Source organism: Galdieria sulphuraria (genome assembly GCF_000341285.1).
Source record: "Galdieria sulphuraria unplaced genomic scaffold scaf_21, whole genome shotgun sequence".
In the NCBI taxonomy this organism is placed as follows: Eukaryota; Rhodophyta; class Bangiophyceae; order Galdieriales; family Galdieriaceae; genus Galdieria; species Galdieria sulphuraria.
The window spans coordinates 141162-158860 of NW_005178454.1; the positions used below are offsets into that span (position 1 = coordinate 141162).

The 17699-nt window shown below is 38.3% G+C and overlaps 10 protein-coding genes across 12 annotated transcripts; 4 read left to right on the plus strand and 6 right to left on the minus strand.

The window, feature by feature from the left end:
- Positions 1–8: 8 nt before the first annotated feature.
- On the minus strand, positions 9–1249 carry Gasu_28430 (uncharacterized protein). Its single transcript, XM_005706307.1, has 2 exons — positions 1220–1249; positions 9–1173 (listed from the first exon to the last, which is right to left on the minus strand). Exons 1-2 carry the CDS (start codon positions 1244–1246, stop codon positions 55–57), a joined length of 1146 nt encoding a protein of 381 aa, XP_005706364.1. The 5' UTR covers positions 1247–1249; the 3' UTR covers positions 9–54.
- A 148-nt stretch (positions 1250–1397) lies between these two features.
- Positions 1398–1829, minus strand: Gasu_28440 (uncharacterized protein). The gene has a single exon (XM_005706308.1). The coding sequence runs from the start codon at positions 1804–1806 to the stop codon at positions 1447–1449; it is 360 nt and encodes a 119-aa protein (XP_005706365.1). The 5' UTR covers positions 1807–1829; the 3' UTR covers positions 1398–1446.
- A 10-nt stretch (positions 1830–1839) lies between these two features.
- Gasu_28450 (DNAJ heat shock protein, putative) lies at positions 1840–3410 on the plus strand. 2 transcript variants are annotated; one of them, XM_005706310.1, is made up of 3 exons: positions 1840–2986; positions 3036–3120; positions 3209–3410. In XM_005706310.1, exons 1-3 carry the CDS (start codon positions 1850–1852, stop codon positions 3274–3276), a joined length of 1290 nt encoding a protein of 429 aa, XP_005706367.1. In that variant the 5' UTR covers positions 1840–1849; the 3' UTR covers positions 3277–3410. The 2 variants fall into 2 exon arrangements, with proteins under 2 accessions (XP_005706367.1, XP_005706366.1); XM_005706309.1 differs by having other exon boundaries at positions 3036–3410.
- A 1-nt stretch (position 3411) lies between these two features.
- Positions 3412–4719, minus strand: Gasu_28460 (myo-inositol 2-dehydrogenase). The gene is made up of 2 exons (XM_005706311.1): positions 4122–4719; positions 3412–4072 (listed from the first exon to the last, which is right to left on the minus strand). The coding sequence occupies exons 1-2, from the start codon at positions 4627–4629 to the stop codon at positions 3483–3485; spliced, it is 1098 nt and encodes a 365-aa protein (XP_005706368.1). The 5' UTR covers positions 4630–4719; the 3' UTR covers positions 3412–3482.
- A 117-nt stretch (positions 4720–4836) lies between these two features.
- Positions 4837–8909, minus strand: Gasu_28470 (ubiquitin carboxyl-terminal hydrolase 7). Its single transcript, XM_005706312.1, has 5 exons — positions 8812–8909; positions 8636–8746; positions 5921–8583; positions 5357–5869; positions 4837–5298 (listed from the first exon to the last, which is right to left on the minus strand). Exons 1-5 carry the CDS (start codon positions 8869–8871, stop codon positions 4923–4925), a joined length of 3723 nt encoding a protein of 1240 aa, XP_005706369.1. The 5' UTR covers positions 8872–8909; the 3' UTR covers positions 4837–4922.
- A 30-nt stretch (positions 8910–8939) lies between these two features.
- Gasu_28480 (uncharacterized protein) lies at positions 8940–9550 on the plus strand. The gene is made up of 2 exons (XM_005706313.1): positions 8940–9133; positions 9188–9550. The coding sequence occupies exons 1-2, from the start codon at positions 9011–9013 to the stop codon at positions 9476–9478; spliced, it is 414 nt and encodes a 137-aa protein (XP_005706370.1). The 5' UTR covers positions 8940–9010; the 3' UTR covers positions 9479–9550.
- A 24-nt stretch (positions 9551–9574) lies between these two features.
- On the minus strand, positions 9575–11179 carry Gasu_28490 (beta-1,3-N-acetylglucosaminyltransferase 5). The gene is made up of 4 exons (XM_005706314.1): positions 10945–11179; positions 10422–10882; positions 10224–10370; positions 9575–10167 (listed from the first exon to the last, which is right to left on the minus strand). Exons 1-4 carry the CDS (start codon positions 11170–11172, stop codon positions 9606–9608), a joined length of 1398 nt encoding a protein of 465 aa, XP_005706371.1. The 5' UTR covers positions 11173–11179; the 3' UTR covers positions 9575–9605.
- A 5-nt stretch (positions 11180–11184) lies between these two features.
- On the minus strand, positions 11185–13109 carry Gasu_28500 (protein binding / ubiquitin-protein ligase/ zinc ion binding). Of its 2 annotated transcripts, none has more exons than XM_005706315.1 (1): positions 11185–13109. In XM_005706315.1, the coding sequence occupies exon 1, from the start codon at positions 12894–12896 to the stop codon at positions 11709–11711; it is 1188 nt and encodes a 395-aa protein (XP_005706372.1). In that variant the 5' UTR covers positions 12897–13109; the 3' UTR covers positions 11185–11708. The 2 variants fall into 2 exon arrangements, with proteins under 2 accessions (XP_005706372.1, XP_005706373.1); XM_005706316.1 differs by having other exon boundaries at positions 11185–12719.
- Gasu_28510 (F-type H+-transporting ATPase subunit a) lies at positions 12750–16243 on the plus strand. The gene is made up of 7 exons (XM_005706317.1): positions 12750–13220; positions 13394–13490; positions 13542–13681; positions 13727–13917; positions 13970–14048; positions 14099–15950; positions 16002–16243. Exons 2-7 carry the CDS (start codon positions 13395–13397, stop codon positions 16212–16214), a joined length of 2571 nt encoding a protein of 856 aa, XP_005706374.1. The 5' UTR covers positions 12750–13220; position 13394; the 3' UTR covers positions 16215–16243.
- A 36-nt stretch (positions 16244–16279) lies between these two features.
- Gasu_28520 (CBS domain protein) lies at positions 16280–17633 on the plus strand. Its single transcript, XM_005706318.1, has 4 exons — positions 16280–16940; positions 16981–17163; positions 17217–17256; positions 17309–17633. The coding sequence occupies exons 1-4, from the start codon at positions 16418–16420 to the stop codon at positions 17586–17588; spliced, it is 1026 nt and encodes a 341-aa protein (XP_005706375.1). The 5' UTR covers positions 16280–16417; the 3' UTR covers positions 17589–17633.
- The last annotated feature ends 66 nt before the right edge of the window (positions 17634–17699 follow it).

Genomic DNA, 17699 nt, shown 5'->3' on the forward strand with positions numbered 1-17699 from the left:
TTGGATTTTAAAAATAAAGACGCTTTATTCAGTCATAACTGTTTCATGAAATTCTTATGGATAAGCGTGACGAATATAATCCAATTGTTCCAAAGCTTCTGCCAATGCAACTTTGGTTTCTACCAGTTGCTGTACAAGTTCATGAACGTTCCATTTCTCTTCCTGTTGTTGTTTTGCATTGGGAGTTAACCATTGTGTCCAATGAGGATCAAGGTTCATCATTCCTTCATCGGTTGGCGTAGATTCCCAAGAAACTTTAGAATGACGCGTAATATCTAAATGTGGACATTGTTTGATATATTGCTGAATAATTCTTTGCAAAGAAGGACAATATCTTCTCACTTTTTGAAATAAAAGTCTCTCTTCCAGTGAAGTTTCTCTTTTGTCTGTATAACCACCAAGTATGCACAACAAACGGCATGCCTTACAAGGCATAGTCATGGACATATCATCTGATGAACAGTCTTCCATGGAGAGCACTTCTTCTGCACAGGAGTCTTGTGAGCTATTATTGGTCATCCCAGGTCTCCCATTGGTGTTTGAATAGTTACTCAGTTTAGACCAAAACCTCTGAAGTTTCACATATTTGTCATTTTTAGAAGAAATGATGTTGAGATGATCGGAGACTTTTTCTACTGGTTGTGCACTCATTGAATGCAAACTTACAGAGGCTTTGGCATTTTCCAAATGCAGAGGAGATACAAAACTCAATACTCGTCTCATAGAGCTTTCTCCATTTCTTTTGGATTTCTTTTCATTGCCATCCAACAAATAACATTTCAACTCTATTGCCATGATGACATGTGGATCCATTCGAAAGTATTCATCACTCGTCTTCATAGGAATAGCTAAATAATTGGACAAGTTAATATCCAGTCTTGAAACAATCCATTCATCCATTTCCTCTTGAGACTGATTCAGCGATGGAATAAGCTGCACGAGTTGTATCTGTGTCATACGCTTCTCAAAAATACTCGTTTCAGGTTCCCATAAAACTTCCATATCGAAACATATCGTTTGATTGGGTTCTGCATGGCACTCTGTTCTTTGGTTGATTGTATTGCAGGTACAAATAAAAGCTTCGGTGCGATAAGAAGCTCTTTGAGTGACTATCTTTAAAGTCAACGGTTGGCGACAAGGAATTCCACTAATTCTATGAAGACAAAGAATAACCTACAAAAGATGAATTCATATTTTATGCATTTCTATGTTGACTTACTCGAAAATTTCTTTCTGTCTTTTTCATGTTGGCTTTCATTTTTGATGGTCCGACAATACACTATGAAAGATCCATTCTTCATCATGCGTGTCTAAAATGGCATTGGCGGCATTGAAGGATAGGGTTGAAGTATTTTCACTTGTTGATATTGACATTTGCCATTATGAAGAATAATATCATAAGGTTTTCTCATTTTATTGTTCGTCTCTTGTATACACAAAAACTATTTAAGCTTTCTTTTGCCTCCACAAATAATAGTGAGTTGTAATCAACAATAGAAATAAACCCATCAAGGAACCAAACAACCAACACTGTTGTTGTCTATCCACCAGTCCGAGTTGTTCGAATATGCCCTTGTCTGTCATTTTCTCTCTCAATCCCGCAACAAACATACCAAACATTGCTAGTCTTCCGTTGCATGTTTCTGCTTGGCTAGTGAAACCAAATACTTGGTGGAATAAGTTGGAAGACTTTTTCATATCAATAGCATGAGGAAAAGAACCATATCGATGTTTATTTACTTGTCCTTGCTCTATCCTGACTTCCTTATAAGCTCGACTCTTTCCTAAACAACTCCAAACGAACATGATGATCTCCTTTCAAAATGGGAGAAGAAGATAACTTGATGTAATGACCAGCTCAACTCGTTGGTTCTTACGTTATTGCAGTACAAGAGCACTAAAGGGAATTCCTTTCAAGTTAACGACGAAGGAAGCATTAGAAAGTTTTTTGCACTGGACAGATAGCAACCCGTTGGGAATTAGGCTACAGCCTTCTTCTATATATGTCAGAACCCTACAAGTGCCCATCTATTTATTTGAAGCAGATATTCTTTCTCAATTCGAATATGAAAAGACTTCTATGGGACGCTTATTTTACCAGTCGTTGGTGAATCCTAGCAAGACATATCATCTTGGTGCCCAATATATTCGAGGCTCGGATAACTATCGGTACACTTGTGGAAACACACATATGCAGTTGTATGTCGGTCCTGAACCACTTTTAGGAAGAGCTAGAGAGCTATACATTCCTGCAAGCGAATTTCATTCACTACGTACTCTAACCAGTAGTGAAGCTTCGGATGCCCAAAGAGTATGTATAAAGGAAGACGTGGCGGAACGATACTTTACTTATAGAATTTGTCAATTGGAAAGGGAACGCATTAGCAAAGACTCTAAACAAAGAGTAACAGATATTGCAGACTGTTTAGTCGTAGAAGTTTCTTTCAAGAGGAAGAATCTTTCTTGTATCTATTTTCCAGTATATGAGATATCCTTTTGTAGTAGTATGAGACATTTTCGGTATTGGATGAACGGTGTGACGGGTATGGTTTCTGGAGATCCCATTTTTTCGAGTATGAAAACTGCTTCTTATGCTTCTGCAGGATGTGGACTGTTTTGTTTATTGTCTGGAATTACACATATGATACCTGATTTGTCTTTGGAGTATTCATTGCAGTTTATGGGAATTTCTTATATCATATTTGGATTTTTGGCACATCTTATGTCAGCTTCTCAATGGCAAAGATCGGGTATGGGGTTGATGGAACCTTCCATGGATGAAACCAACTCCAGTGACTATCATAAAAAAGAAAACAATGGTCATCATGGTCGTCATAATCATTCAAACCAACGAGAAAGACAATCAAAGAACAACGAGTCGACATCTTCTGTTATTCATAACCTCAACTATTACGATACTTTACAAGTGGATCAAAATGCGACTTTGAAGCAAATCAAGGCATCTTTTTATCGTTTAGTGTTGAAGGTAGTCTTTCAAAAATGTTTTGGTTACAAGTATTGAATACATTGGATAGTATCATCCCGACCGTTTTCCTCGAGATGAGGCTTGTGCAGAGAAAATGAAAGAAATATTGGAAGCGTATTCGGTACTTGGAAATCGTAAGTTGTTGTTGATATGGTTAGTGATAACCCAATTGACAGAATATATATATGTGTATATTCTCTTTGAATATAATAATATGGATAGCGTTGAAACGTGCAATGTATGATCGCAGTCGAAAGCAGTGTTCTCGTTGTGAGAATAACAACAATTGAATATTTCAACATTCATCGAATGATAGGAATGGCTGAATTGCTTTGTTGAATAGTTTTTGTATATATATGTATATGTATATATTTGTTGCCCAAAAAGATTCCATATGTGTTCATATTAAGAAAACCTTTTTTTGCTGCAAAAAAGCAACTTTTATAAAATATTCACCACAACAACACGAAAAAGAAGACTTTCTGGAAAACTCCTTTCATGGAAGAGATGGATCGATTTCTTTCACAAGAACTGGTCGGTTCTCCTGAAAGCTCTTTTTAGCAGCTTCTGAATACACCACCGGAATGAGACCTTCTTCTCCACCAACAGGAACAGGTTTATTCTCTTGAAGACATCGAATGAATGCTTGCATTTCTTCCAAATACGCATTCGAATAGCGTTCCATGAAGAAGTGCAAAGGAAGATCGCTAGTCAAACCATTGGGACTAAGAGTATGTGCAGTATTGGGAAAGTCATTATCGATGGATATAGTTCCTTTGCTACCAAACAACTCCGCACGTTGATCATAGCCATAATGAGTTTCTCTAGCATTATCAATAATACCGATGGCACCACTTTGGAACTTGACATGACAAGTAGCATTGTCAATATCTCCAATTTCTGCAACTTTAGGATCCCTCGCAAAACCTGTAGCATAAATTTCCACAATATCTTCTCCCATAAGGAACCTTGCCATATCAAAATCGTGAATGGCTTGATCCAAAAATATACCACCGGATTGCTTCAAATACTCCATAGGTGGAGGTGCAGGGTCTCTACTTATCAAAGTCAGTTTGAGCGGATCCCCTATTCAAAGTTGAATATTCACGATCATATATTTTATATAAACAACTACCTAAAGAACCAGATTTTCTGGCTTCAAGTACTCTTTGAAAGTTTCGATCGAACCTCCGCTGAAAACCAACCATGAACTTGATTCCATATTGTTTGGTGGTTTGTATAGCATCCCGGATGACTGCCAATTGAGTGTCGATTGGTTTTTCACAAAAGACGTGGATGCCCCTCTTAGCAGCGTCCTTGATAATCTGAGCGTGAGTATCGGTGGGGGAACAAACGATGACTGCATCCACTTTGGCGTGATCTAATAAATCCTCGTGTTTTGTGCAGGCCATAGGAATGTGAAACTTCTTTGCAACCTGTATGGCAGCGTTGGGAATAAAATCAGAGACGCAAACCACTTGTGCGTTGGCTATGCGACTATTGATATTATCAATATGCAGCTGACCAATTCTACCACAACCAATCACCCCAATTCGTACAAGCTTGCTAATATCACTTGCTTCAAGTTGTAAAGAAGAAGTAGCTTGCTTATAAAAAGTTTGTGTAACCTGATCCGTCTGCATCAGCTTTCGATTTCTACGCAAACAGAAAAGAAGAGATTATCAATCATTCTTCGATACAAATGTCGACGAGTAAAAAAACCAACTTTGCAAATATATACCTTTTCTATCTTTTGTTTGGAATGATAAAAGATACTTGAAAGGTTGACCAACAAAATACTGTAAGTAGAATCGATCTCGTATACTAAAACACAACTGCCAAACAAAACTTTTGTACATATGAAATATATTCCGTCGTTTTATACTACTTTCAAAAACAAGACAAGGAATCATCCTCTCTCATGAAAAACAAATAGTCAACCGCGGATCTTCAAAGGTTTGTCAGAAAAAGGTTTCGGAAAAGGGGATTGCCAGCGTTTCGCGTTTTCATCCTTATGTTCCAAACCCAAAGAAACCGAAAACTCTCCACGATCATCCGATAAGGGCTCTGGATTCCACAACTTGTCCATATCATCTAATGAAGAAAATAATCCATCTCTGATTTCATACAACTTCCATGTCTTTATCTCATCTTTCTTGGCTTTCAAGTATTCACCGATTCGTCTCAATAACTGACTCACAGATTCTCCAGATAGTGAAACTCGCATGACAAATGGAATACCAAACAACTCAGGTAACCGAACATACCTATTTTCTTTACATATGTGATGCACCGGAACTAAGACGGTATCCCTAGTTGAATTTCATTTCATACATATAACATATATAGATGTATCAGATTTATACCTACCTAGTGTCACTTTTCAATTCTTCCGAAGGAATGCGTTCAACTCGAACTTCCAAGCGATCATGAGGATAAGTAGGAAATCTTAATGCCTCCCCTGGAGATATCATACGAATAATCAAATGTCCCTTCACTTCTAACAAACGCAAAGGAATAGAATCATCCAACTTAAGATACTTTCGAACGAGACGTAACAAATCATGAAAGGTAAGATCTCGCGCAATCAAAACGCTAAAATGTTTGAGATAAGCAAAATGCGTCGTTTCTGATTTCACGCCTTGTTGTTCTTCCACTTCTTCCTCTTCTTTCATGGAACGCCCCAGTCGATGCTCTTCCTCTCCATTCATGTTCACTTTATTTCCAAAGTTATTATCGTCTTCATTCCGTTCATAATAAGTCACGAGAACTTCTTCCTTATGATCGTATTCTGAAGAAGGATAACGAGTTCGCTCATAATATAAAAGTCTCGGAAGAGGGGTTCGAGAATCCAAACGAAGAATACCATCCAAAGTAAGATGCCTAATCAAAACGTCAAACATATTTCGAAATAATGGAAAGATTCTTCTTTACCTCTCTTCTGGAGTAATCGGGTAGTTTCTAGGTCCAGGAGTATAAAGTTGTGGGGGATAAAATCGTAAGTACTCCGGATCCAAAGTAGAATCAATCCTATTCGCAATCCTTCTTCTCACGTTATCGTAAGAGTCATTGGATGATAGTTCCACTGTAATAGCAGGACCAAGAGGATCTTTCGCATTTCTAACTTCAACTTCTATACGATGCCACAAATAATCAATATATTCCAAAAAGGTTGGCAAGTATCGTCCTCCCGCTCTCTGTAAAGAAACTACTCTTTCATCATTTGCAGCTGGTGGAACTTTCTGAATGACAATAATATCGCCATGTTTCAATTCACAACTCATCAAATTACGAGACATGTCATTTAAACGAGGAATTTTTCGGCCCAGTTTTTCTTCAAAAATAAAAACAGATTCATCTTCATCGATTCCTACAAATTCTTTAGCCACTGCTAAGGCATCCCCAACAGTATCCCGTAGCTTCATCAATTGTTTGCCAACAACGGAAAGCATAGGAACAGGAAACGGTGTATAGTATTTAAAAAACAAAAAAACTTCATCACTATTCAATACAACTGAATAATTGCCTGTCAAGCTCTTCTCATTCAATACTTTGGCCCTTACACTTCGACCATCCATCACCAATAAATCTTCTACGAATACAAACAAACGAGTATTATCCAACATAGATTCACGCCCAGCATAAGGAACACGCATATAGACACCATTATGAACACCTTCACTAGTATCGGTAATAATATGATCATCCTTTCCGTTGGCTAATAAGCATTGGGGACGAAGCGCATTCCTGTGGCTTTTGCTACATTTCCATAGCCTCACTGAAGAAATATCTTTCACCAACTTCTTGCTATGTAAGAGCATCTTCAAATCTTTCAAAGTGGAAGTCTTTCTCACTTTAAAAGAGTCCATTCCTTCCAATCCTATCAAATCTAGATCTTTATGTGCTAAAAGGTTGGCTTCGGTTGCAACTGCTACAGTACAATACAAATGGGCTTCCATTCTTTCTTTCTTTCTTCTCGCTTCTTCTTCCTTTTCCTTTTCAAATTGTTCACGAAGTTGAACTGGAACGTCATCGTCTGATAAGGGACATAATACTTCATCAACTTTGTCAACTCGAACATATTGTAACATATATGCATTAACAAACCGTCTAACCATAGACTGCTTCAGCTTTGGAGGAGGAATCGGACCTAATCCATCGTTTAGAGCTTTCTTATCTGGAGATTCGTCTTCATCTCCTCCGACGCCAAAGTTATCATCCACAGCTTGCGTCTTATCTGCCTTTAAAACTGTTTCATCGTCAAACTTAAACCAGGTTGAGGGATCCGACAATGGTTGAGGACGTATAAATGCATAATAATGTCCACCGTGAACATCTCCCACATGAACCAAAACAGAGTGTAAAACATATACATAATTGTTGCTTTCCACGTCAATGCCTTGCTCCTCGGCTGCCGTTGTATCCACAAATTGATTAAGATCAACTGTTTCATAAAATTTAAACTTATCATTGACTTTCACCATCATATCTCGTATAAAGTCGTATTCAAATCTCTTCAAATGCAGCTGCAAAACTGGAGGAAGTGTCAAAAATTTGACACCTTTTTTGGCTTCCTGAAGCTCTTCATAACCTTCTGCTCGATATTTGTTGTCACCTTCCATAATTTCTACTTCTGTATACTTCTCAAATGATTCATAAATATCTGCACAGCCTCGAACGTTCAAAGACAAGTCATAAAACGACTCTACTCTAGTGCTTTCATAAGGGACATGGATACATTTTATGTAATTCAACAATTTTCCCTCGAACAACATTTGAATAGTATTTTGTTGGTTAGTTTCCTTCTTCATTTTCTCTTCCAATGCATCACATAGTATGCGATTGAGTTCTTGCACATCATGTTGAGTAAAAGCATCAGTATTGTCCCAACCAAAAGAATCCGTCAACTTCTTGGTTTTTACTACAGTAGGGCTATATTGCAAATCATAAAAGATTCTTTGTAGTGCGTAAGTCAATCCTTCTGGGTGTGAACCATCTAATGAAACTGTTATTGGCATACGATAAACAGCTCTTCGAAACTCTCCCAAATGAAACAGCGTCTGCAAAAGAGAATTCATGTAACAAGTTGCCCCTTGATTTTTCAGACCAACGTAGCCAGTCTCCTTGCGTGAATCATAGCTAAAGAAGTTGGTTTCCAATGCTGCATCTGCTACTAAGGTAACCTGAGCACCAAATATGACACTGTCTTCTACCAGAAAGCAATTTTCTGGGCGCTGAAGAGTATCTAACTTGATAAATTCCTTAAAGCCCCAGTCGCTTTCATTATCTGTAAAGCGATGCTCTGCATTCTTTACAATATTCTTGGAGGAGTCCTCCTGATTGATGCATACAAGATTGAACTTTGCACTCTGACTAAATATGTGTGCAGCCCAGGAACACTGGAGACTTTGAACGGGACCACCACACTCTAAATAAAGAGAAAGGTGAGTTTTGGTTTGGTTCCCCCGAGGAAAAATCAAGAATCTCCACTTATAACCACCCACATCTCTCCAAGGGGAAGCTAGTTTACTCTGTGTCGTTTTTGAATAATTTTCCAACATATACGTAAAATAACCTTCCTTTCCAGAAGACGAAACCTTGAAAGATATTTAAGAAAACTAAACTAACAGTCATATTGAATTAACTTACTTTATCAGCTGGTTCTACAGGCTCCTCTTCATCTGAAGCAAGGTCCATGGCGCCAACTTCTTCTCGTTCGTCCCCTTCCAACTCGTTTATGTCTTTCCATTGTTCTGAGTCCTAGTAAGTAAAAAAAGAAATATTCAGTTTCCTTTGCTTGCTAGACTGAAATAAATCCTACTCACAATGAAAACCACGTCTTTGTCTTCCAAGTACAAGTCTTCCTCGTTAAGGCTCGGGTCCATAACAAAGCGCCAAGGAGCTTTACAAACACTGTTGACAATATGTAAAGTTGCCTCTAAAATTACTTAAAAGCTTATAAAAACAACAAAGTTTTCACGGCCTGCAAAATGTCGTTGGAATCCACCAGACTGACAAGAGTTGATGCACCAAGACAATACACAAGATCAGCTTCGACGTGACCTTTTACAAAGTGTAGAGAAAACTAGAAGCTATTTGGCTGCACTCTTAGAATCCACAAGTAAGTCGCTTTATCTGGCATCGAAGGTATTTTGTTTTTCTTTTTTAATAGCTGTAGTTAAGTGTTTTGTTTCTTTGAAGAGGTCTCTCAACAACACGTCAAGTAGTGGAATACCTCCAAATGTGGGTGATAACGAGGAACTACATAAAGCCTTCAGAGAAGAAGTGACACATCTTCAACAGCTAGTTGATCAGTTAGTGAGAAGTTTTGTTCAAGCCAGTCAACTTGCCGAGCAATATCAGCGAAGGATAGAGCAACGGGACCTCGAAGATTCAACACTTTGTCAACAGCTTTCTGAGAGACTAAACCGGCTTTCACAAGTAAGTTTTTTTTTCTGTTACTCCAAGTTAGCAATATTTGTTTACTATTGATCAGCAAATCTGGGAGAGAGAGAACAAGTTGGATCAGTGCAAACAACTACTTCGCAGTTTTAGACATTCAATCGACTTTCCAAACACCAGCAATACTGAATCATGATATATTGCTTATACTTCTTTATTATTTTTGTTTTAAGTGGCTTACTGGATCTGGATAAAATTCAGGTTCGTCGCACATTTTGGCTTCCAATCCTGTATAAAAATAACGCCACATTTGTGCAGGTCTTACTCTATGAATCATAATGAAGTCTTCTCGGCAACGAGAACGTTTTACAAGTCCGCCCCATTGACGCACTGCCTCGGGCTCATTAATGATCCGAGGTTCATGTCGACAACGTAACCTATTCATAGGCGATGAAGAATTTGGTTTGTTTGCAATGGAACTTTGTTGTTTCGTGCTTGCTCGAGTCATCGTTTCATTGTAGAATGCTTGGGCTTCGTTATAATTTAGCAAAATGGAACCTATAGTTACATCTTCAAATTTGATATACAAACCACAGTCGTTGGCTAATGATTGTCTGCAACGCTTGTAAGCCTCTTTTCGAAATGAAGCATCTTGCACATCCTGCATTTTCTCCGTTATCCAAGAACAACTCCAATCTCGAGGAAAACAAGAAGCAACTCTATGTACCAAATCCATACTCATTACATATCCATTACCATTGCAGTAATCTGGAAAGAAACTGAAGTTTCGTCGTCAATAAATTGTGCATATCTCTATGAGAACATTGCGACTTACGAATAGGGATATTCTTCTTCACTTATATACCATTTATGAGTGATGGGTTCTCGAATAGGCTTCTTGTCATAACTACCATGACCACTATAGAACTCAGCTTTTGGACACTCCTCTAACCACTCAATTAACCGAGGAATATGAAGATAACTAAAAAGCTAGATTGAGAAATGTTCATATGGAAATGTAGAATTTACTTACACGTCATCGTCAGCTTTAAATACAAAAGAAGAGTTGACATGTTGTGAAGCCCACTGAAACATGGCCAAAGTTTTCAAAGTTAAGTTATAATAGCCTTCTTGATATGGTAGAAGAATGACATCTCCAAATACTTTGGCCTCTTCTTCCACTCGCTCCTGCACCTTTGGACTGGAAGAACGGCCAATAAAGAAAAGCATATGCCATATTGGTCTCTTTTTGATATCGTGTATTAACGATGTCACATTCTGTCTCACATTTCCGTCTTTAAGGTTTTGAGTTTCTATGGGAACTTGCGCATTCTGAAAATATTGCGCCCATGTTGCTCTAATAGTTGAACGTCTTTTCTCACATTCTGGGGCTGATGCTACAGCAACAAACAAGAAAACTTCGATTTTTTCGTCATTTACCCAGTAACTGGCTTTTTCTTTCCGCAGTCTTGATTGGGATGTAGTCTCACTTGTCTGCAATAATATCATTGTGCTCTATAAATATCTATCCAAATAATGCAATACGATCAACTTACCAATGATGTGCTGTTTTTTCTTTCTCGAAAATATATTTCAGTTGGAAAGTCTGCAGTATCTACCACGGTTGTTTGAGAACTCTTCTCTTCTTCGAGTCGCTCAACATAGAGGCTCGAACTATCCAGTTTTTTTAGAAGTATGGGAGAAATAAAAAACCATAAAAAGAAAAATATTCCCAATGGCAGCCAGAAATTTCTACAAATACGATACCAAAGAGGAACCTTCATATTCCACTTCTTCTCGTAAGGATATCTGTACCTTGTGAGGAAAGCATACTTCCACTGATATTTCAAGATTGCCTTTTTCATGAGTAACGAAACTCAAAGGAGACTAGATGGGCAAGCCGCAACCAAAAAAGTTGAGTGTGTCAATTGCTCAGAACACCTCAACGTCTTGAAAACTGAATAGAGATTGAGAAGTGAATATATGAAGGAGGCCTTCAATACATAACAGTAGTTACTCCAGAAGAATTTTTTTTGATATGTTTCTAAATATGTCCAAACACCTATTGGAAACGGGTCTAGTATTGCCCAATCAAAATGGCTCAGCGACCGTTAAGCAACTTGTTTTACATAACCATTGGGAATTTCATTGCTTCATTACCCTTCATTCCCGTCGATTGATCGTGAATAGTAAGCCGAGAATTGACACGTGGAAAGCATTCAACCTGCTCAATTGGAAGCAAATTATTGGTCCTCAGAAAAAAGCCATTCTATCTTTATAGTTTCAGCAAGAGAAAATAAGAAGGTAGAAAAGTAAATAACTATTCTGCTATCGAATATTTACAGACAGGGCATTTACCGCGTTCTACCAACCAGGAGAAAATACAATCTCCATGAAACTCATGTTTGCAAGGAAGAACACGTATCAGATCCCCTTGGAGAAATTCCTCCAAACAAATAGGGCAGGAATCTGCAGAGTTGGAGTTTTGCAAAGACAAAAAGCTGTTGCTGTGTTTACCCAAAACTACCTGGTTTGTACAATTACTGCATTTGCGTCGACTTGAAGGATATCCTTCCTCCTCGTTTTGTCTCAAAGTAAACTCCAAGTAGGACCTCTTCGCGACAGTAGTACGAGATAAAAAATGTTGCAAGGTGTTACAGAAAGCGGTCCAAAAATGGTATAATTTCGCTCTGTATGAAAGTTCTTTTTTCCATTGCTTTGACAAAGTATCATGATCATTAGTCATATTGTCTCCATAGGAGAATGCGTTTCTTTTGTGATGATACCGATAAGTAGGCAATGACTGAATCTTTTCTGGACTAACTCCCTCAATAAATCTCCTCATAGCTTGAACACCTGGTTCATTGTCAAGTTCTAGCAACATTTCATAGTCCTGGTCGGTGAAGTCTCTATCCGAAAGACATAAACGATACAAAGTTCTCTGATATCTCAACTCCTGGGAAAGCAACTGTAAACTTCTAAGAGTACTACCTGCTCTCGAATATGAAGGCTCCAAAATTAAAGAGCAAAGCAGTGGATAACAAAGATACTTTGAAAAAAGTATACAAAACAAGACAAGAGAACAAAGCAAAGCAGCAGGTGCTACCGCAAGGATAGGAGTCATAAATAGGGGCACTTTTGTCTTCCATATAAATCTTGTCAAAGCGAAAACTATATACAGAGAAGAGAGGCAAACCAGTCCGCCTATACTTCGTGCAAGAATTTGTGCAAATAATTCTGAGCGCCAAACTCGGAAGGCAAAGGAGTCGACTGTAGAAGACAGATTAGAAGGATTCAAAGTTTCCAGTAAGCTTTCTAGCATGATTTTTGTACTTTTTAAGACTCTGCTTCCAACATCTAGCCTATTTACAAACTCTTTGAAGCTTCCGATCAACTCTTCTCGATAGAGTCCGTTCACTGTAGTAGGACCACGTCTTGGGAAGCGGCCTAGTCCTTCTTCTCTTTCCCTGTAGCTTGGTGTGCAGTTTTGCATCAAGTCGTATGCCATATTTTCTCGGTACTTCTCACCAAGAAACACTACGTCGTTTCTTCTGGTGCCGAGTGAATATCACAGCAAGTCTCCCACTGAGAACCAACAAATTAGAGTAATTTCTGGAGAAGCGATGTCGTTGGGTCAATTTCTCTCTCGTAGGTGATTGATTGGCCCATCGGCTTCCTTTCAAAGGCTTTCGACTTTCATTCTTTCTTTCTTTGTAATCACTTGAATTGGAAAAGAAAAGAAATAAATTACTTTCGAATGCGAGCGTCCATTCTATATTTTGCTGAGAATTAACCTTTAAGTGGTCCACTTTCTTTCACAAGATATATCTATGTAAGCTCAACACTTTTAATTTATCTTATTTATTGTCTCAAGCTGTTCTGATTATTTCTATATATCGTCTCGCTGTTTGAGGATTCCAAGTAAATTCTCCGAGTCGAGTTTTGAGACAATTTTTTTTGTTGTGGCGCTCGGATATACACGTTACAACTGTCTCAACCTTTCAGTATGGGTTCACTTTGTCGTTCTCAAGAAATGATCAAACTCCGACTGTTTGTTGAAAAATCAGTTGCTCACGAAACTATGGTGGAACTCGCTGAACTTGTAAGTTGAGTAATCGCCTAGTTGCTTGTAGTCATCAACAACTCTCATCAGGGCGTGTTTCAATTAAACGACTTGAATGAAGAAAAGTCAACTTTTCAAAGAACTTTTGCCGCGGACGTCCGCTTGTGCGATGAAATGCAAAGACGCCTACGCTTTCTGGAGGAACAGGTTGATTTTCAGCTAGAGGAACAGTAAGTGAGTTTTGCCATTTAAAGTTGACGACCAACAAGAAGCAGACGTCTAGAGGATACAATAACGGTAGAAGCATTGCAGTCTCTCCAACTTGAGGAATTGGCGCGCTATCTTTGCGATCTTGAAGGGAACGTTACGGAGATGAACAGTCACTGGGGAGCTTTGAAAGCAGAAGAAAGAAAAGTGGCGGAGCACGCAATACTCTTACAGGCGGGAGCAAAGTTTTTTGAAGACGGTGAGTCAAAGTATTTTTATGTGGCTTTGAGCTAAGTTTTATATTTCTGTAGCTCCAAAAGTTTCCTTGTCGGAATATGGCACAACCATTATGTCGCCTGATCCCGAGCACAGAAGCATAAATATTCCAAGGTTTGCTATTATTGCTCATTTTGGTTTCAATGGAGTGATAAGCTTTGTAGATCTAGTGCAAAAAATGATGAAGAGACGACAAGTCTCCTCGGTGTATCGAAGACAGGGAGAGATGGGATGGAAGAAAGTATACTTGGCTATTATGCTGGCTTTATCTCTTTTGAAAATATTCATCCCTTTGAACGCATTCTTTTTCGGGTATCGCGAGGTAATGCATATCTTCGACTTGTATCTTTAGATGAAATTTCGTCTGTGAATATTCGTTTTGAAAAAATGGAGAATGAATGGGGAAGAAAGAGAGTATTTATCGTATTCTTTCCTGGAGTTGCTCTTGGGACCAAGATTCTAAAGATATGTGAGGCTTTTTCTGTATCCCTGTATAATTTGCCTGAAGGAGAAGTCGAGCGGTATCGTCTATTGCAAAGTTTGGAACAAGAGTTTAATGACCTACAAACTGTGATAGCCTCCACACAGTCTCAAAGAGAAGAAGCATTTCGCGAAATTGCTTTACAGTTGTCCTTATGGAAAGAGAAGGTCCGAAGAGAAAAGACTATTTTTCATGCTTTGAATCTGTTAAACTACGATACGAGCAATAATGTGTATATTGCGGATGGTTGGTGTCCTTTAGATGAATATGGAAATCTTCAAGATTGCCTTAGTCGAGCCCAAAAGAGAGCGCATGCACAGAGTCCGACCGTTGTAGAAGTTATCAAGTATCCCAAAGATACTCCTCCAACATTTTACAAGTTGAACAAGTTTACAATTGTATTCCAAAATGTTGTAGAATCATATGGAGTTCCTTGTTATCAGGAACTTAATCCTGCACCTTTTACTATTGTCACTTTCCCCTTTTTATTTGCCATAATGTTTGGAGATATTGGACATGGAATGTTAATGACTCTAGTTGCAGCCATTTTGATTTTCAAAGAGAAGCAGTTGGGAGGAAGAAAGTTGAATGAGCTAGTGCAAACTTGTTTCGATGGCAGGTATATGATTTTGTTGATGGGTTTGTTCTCAGTTTATACTGGTTTCATTTATAATGAGTGCTTTGGTGTTTCTCTTAATCTGTTTCAAACGCGTTGGAAATTTACAGATGCATCATCTTTAGCTTGTGGAGTCGACAGCTGTGCAGATGCTTTGTCAAACAAACCTCCTCTAGATATTTATCCTTTTGGGTTTGACCCTGTTTGGAGTAGAGCTCAAAATGGCCTTTCTTTTTTGAACTCGTACAAAATGAAGTTGAGTATCATCGTTGGTGTCACACAAATGCTTCTTGGTATTGTATTATCCTATTTCAACGCTTCTTTTTTCAGGAGTGGTTTGGATATTTGGTATGTATTTGTACCTCAACTTTTGTTTATGAGTTGCACATTTGGTTACTTGGTATTGTTAATATTTATCAAATGGTTAACAAACTGGAATGCTCCCAGTTGCTTATCTGATTCTCGTTGTCGTCCTCCTGACCTCAAAAACACTCTCATTGGCTTGTTTATGACTCCATACAAAGTAGCAGAAGATGCCAAGTTATTTCCTTTTCAAGGTGAAATTCAATCGGTTTTACTGTTGATAGCTATCGTTTCTGTTCCTTGGATGTTGCTTCCCAAGCCTCTCATACTACTTTATCGTCATCGTAAGAGCAAGATTGTGATTGGAAATGAAGAACAACGTCCTTTGCTCGATAAGGAATTAAGTACTCAGACCAACAATCATGTACAAGGCGGTACTCATTCAGATATGAACAAGAAGGAAGAAGAGTCTTTCGATTTCGGCGAGGTGATGATTCATCAACTCATACATACTATCGAATTTGTATTGGGAGCTGTTAGTAATACTGCTAGTTATTTGCGTTTATGGGCGCTAAGCTTGGCTCACTCGGAGTTGAGTTTGGTATTCTTAGAAAAGGTTGAAAGTATCTATCGTCATTTGATTTTCTCTGACCACATTTTGTGATAGGTTTTATATAATACAATTTCGTTGGAACATCCTATAGCGATTATGATTGGTTTCTTGCTTTGGGCGTTTTTAACAATAGGCGTATTGTGCCTTATGGAATCACTTTCAGCGTTTCTACATGCTTTGCGTTTACATTGGGTCGAGTTTCAGAACAAATTTTATAACTTGCAAGGAGAAGGAAGGAAATTTATTCCGATGTCTTTTTCAATATGAACTTTTGGAATAAAATTTTTTTTATAACAAACGTTAACAGACTTGATGTTGTGTGTGAAAATGTCTTTGAAGCGATTCCGTTGACGTGGAAAAGACGATTGAATGCTGTGAAAGTTTTTGTGGGTTTGGAAGAAAGACAATCATTTCGCACTTGGAAAGGAATTACAGTCAGTTTCCAGTGAATAGCGTTTTTTACTTGTAATATGTGGAAACAGGCTGTAAGGCCTTGTCTACGTTTACCAAATTTTCGTTTTGACTGGACTTCTTTTAACGTCCTTTCTGCACAGAAAAGATGGGTCAAGTCCTTTTCAACTGCGGTATCCATCAAAGAGGACCCATTCTGGTCAGCCCCTTTAAAAAAAGTTTTGAAGAATCATCCAGAAACCCAATATGCTTATCCCGACAGCACAACGGTATTGGAATGTGCACGAGGCTTGGTGAGGGATGACTTGTCATCGGTGCTTGTTTTTGAAAACGTTCAAGATAAGTTGCGTTGGATTGGCATCTTTTCAGAGAGAGACATTGTTCGTAAGGTAGCTTCTCAAGGTTTGCCGTTGGAAAAGACCCAATTGAAGAAAGCGTATACTACACGAGATCGAGTGGAGACTATCACCGTCGATAAGACTGTACAAGACGTGGTCGATATTTTGGTTTCAAAGGATGTACAAAATATCGCAGTTTTGTATCAAAAGAAACATGGCGACGCCTTTAGAGAAGATTGCTATGGTGTTCTAACTTCTAGAGATCTCTCAACTTTCTTCCTCAGTATCCCAGAAAATGATCGCTCCTTTTTTTGAACAACAAACGGTAAAGGATGTCCTGGAGAGTAAAGGATTGGATAGAAGTGGAGACAATACGGTTTATCAGATACATCAATCCGTTAGCGTAGATGAGGCAATTCAAAAGATGGATGATCACAAAGTTGGCACTTTATTAGTTACTCAGAGTGGTAAGTAGCTCATTTCCAATAGAAACATTTTTGGAATATCTGAGTTTGAACAGAAAGCAATCGGCATTCTATTGTTGGTCTGTTAACAGAACGGTAAGCTATTAATTATATTCTCTAAGCTTTTCATCGTTTCATACATTTACAGTAATTTCATACGCAAATGTATTTTGCAAGGAAAAAATAGTCGAGAAACTCTCGCAAGTGATATTATGATTCAAGACTTGCCGTGCATTCATTTAAATACAAAAGTTTCACAGTTGTTGACAATCTTCGGTACGATGGGTGAAAGAAGTCTACCAGTTGTGTGTCAAGAGTCGTCGATAGATGACATGTCGAAAATACATCCAGATCAAGTCGTTTTTGTTAGTGTCAAAGAAGTTCTGTCGCATTGTTTAATGGTTCGTTCATCTACGTTGAGCAGTTAATATGCTTGACATAGCTAAGGTTCAAATGAAAATTTTTTTACAATAGTTCAACAATCACTTTGAAAAACGCGTCTATTTGTGTCGCTTATATGAAAGACTTTTTGGTCACCG

Bases quoted from the DNA above. Each gene is read 5' to 3' on its own strand.
- Gasu_28430 (XM_005706307.1), bottom strand. From the start codon at position 1,246: ATGAAAAAGACAGAAAGAAATTTTCGA. The intron at 1,174-1,219 runs GTAAGTCAACAT...CATCTTTTGTAG, and splicing joins AGACAGAAAGAAATTTTCGA to GTTATTCTTTGTCTTCATAG.
- Gasu_28450 (XM_005706309.1), top strand. From the start codon at position 1,850: ATGACCAGCTCAACTCGTTGGTTCTTACGTTATTGCAGTACAAGAGCA. The intron at 2,987-3,035 runs GTAGTCTTTCAA...TACATTGGATAG, and splicing joins TTTATCGTTTAGTGTTGAAG to TATCATCCCGACCGTTTTCC.
- Gasu_28440 (XM_005706308.1), bottom strand. From the start codon at position 1,806: ATGTTCGTTTGGAGTTGTTTAGGAAAGAGTCGAGCTTATAAGGAAGTC.
- Gasu_28520 (XM_005706318.1), top strand. From the start codon at position 16,418: ATGTGGAAACAGGCTGTAAGGCCTTGTCTACGTTTACCAAATTTTCGT. The intron at 17,164-17,216 runs GTAAGTAGCTCA...GAGTTTGAACAG, and splicing joins TTTATTAGTTACTCAGAGTG to AAAGCAATCGGCATTCTATT. The intron at 17,257-17,308 runs GTAAGCTATTAA...ATACATTTACAG, and splicing joins GTTGGTCTGTTAACAGAACG to TAATTTCATACGCAAATGTA.
- Gasu_28470 (XM_005706312.1), bottom strand. From the start codon at position 8,871: ATGGACCCGAGCCTTAACGAGGAAGACTTGTACTTGGAAGACAAAGAC. The intron at 8,747-8,811 runs GTGAGTAGGATT...TTTACTTACTAG, and splicing joins ACAAAGACGTGGTTTTCATT to GACTCAGAACAATGGAAAGA. The intron at 8,584-8,635 runs GTAAGTTAATTC...ATATCTTTCAAG, and splicing joins CTGTAGAACCAGCTGATAAA to GTTTCGTCTTCTGGAAAGGA.
- Gasu_28480 (XM_005706313.1), top strand. From the start codon at position 9,011: ATGCACCAAGACAATACACAAGATCAGCTTCGACGTGACCTTTTACAA. The intron at 9,134-9,187 runs GTATTTTGTTTT...GTTTCTTTGAAG, and splicing joins CGCTTTATCTGGCATCGAAG to AGGTCTCTCAACAACACGTC.
- Gasu_28500 (XM_005706315.1), bottom strand. From the start codon at position 12,896: ATGGCATACGACTTGATGCAAAACTGCACACCAAGCTACAGGGAAAGA.
- Gasu_28510 (XM_005706317.1), top strand. From the start codon at position 13,395: ATGGGTTCACTTTGTCGTTCTCAAGAAATGATCAAACTCCGACTGTTT. The intron at 13,491-13,541 runs GTAAGTTGAGTA...AACTCTCATCAG, and splicing joins TGGTGGAACTCGCTGAACTT to GGCGTGTTTCAATTAAACGA. The intron at 14,049-14,098 runs GTTTGCTATTAT...TAAGCTTTGTAG, and splicing joins AGAAGCATAAATATTCCAAG to ATCTAGTGCAAAAAATGATG.
- Gasu_28490 (XM_005706314.1), bottom strand. From the start codon at position 11,172: ATGAAGGTTCCTCTTTGGTATCGTATTTGTAGAAATTTCTGGCTGCCA. The intron at 10,883-10,944 runs GTAAGTTGATCG...ATATTATTGCAG, and splicing joins GAAAAAACAGCACATCATTG to ACAAGTGAGACTACATCCCA. The intron at 10,371-10,421 runs GTAAGTAAATTC...CTAGCTTTTTAG, and splicing joins TTTAAAGCTGACGATGACGT to TTATCTTCATATTCCTCGGT.
- Gasu_28460 (XM_005706311.1), bottom strand. From the start codon at position 4,629: ATGCAGACGGATCAGGTTACACAAACTTTTTATAAGCAAGCTACTTCT. The intron at 4,073-4,121 runs GTAGTTGTTTAT...AACTTTGAATAG, and splicing joins CAGAAAATCTGGTTCTTTAG to GGGATCCGCTCAAACTGACT.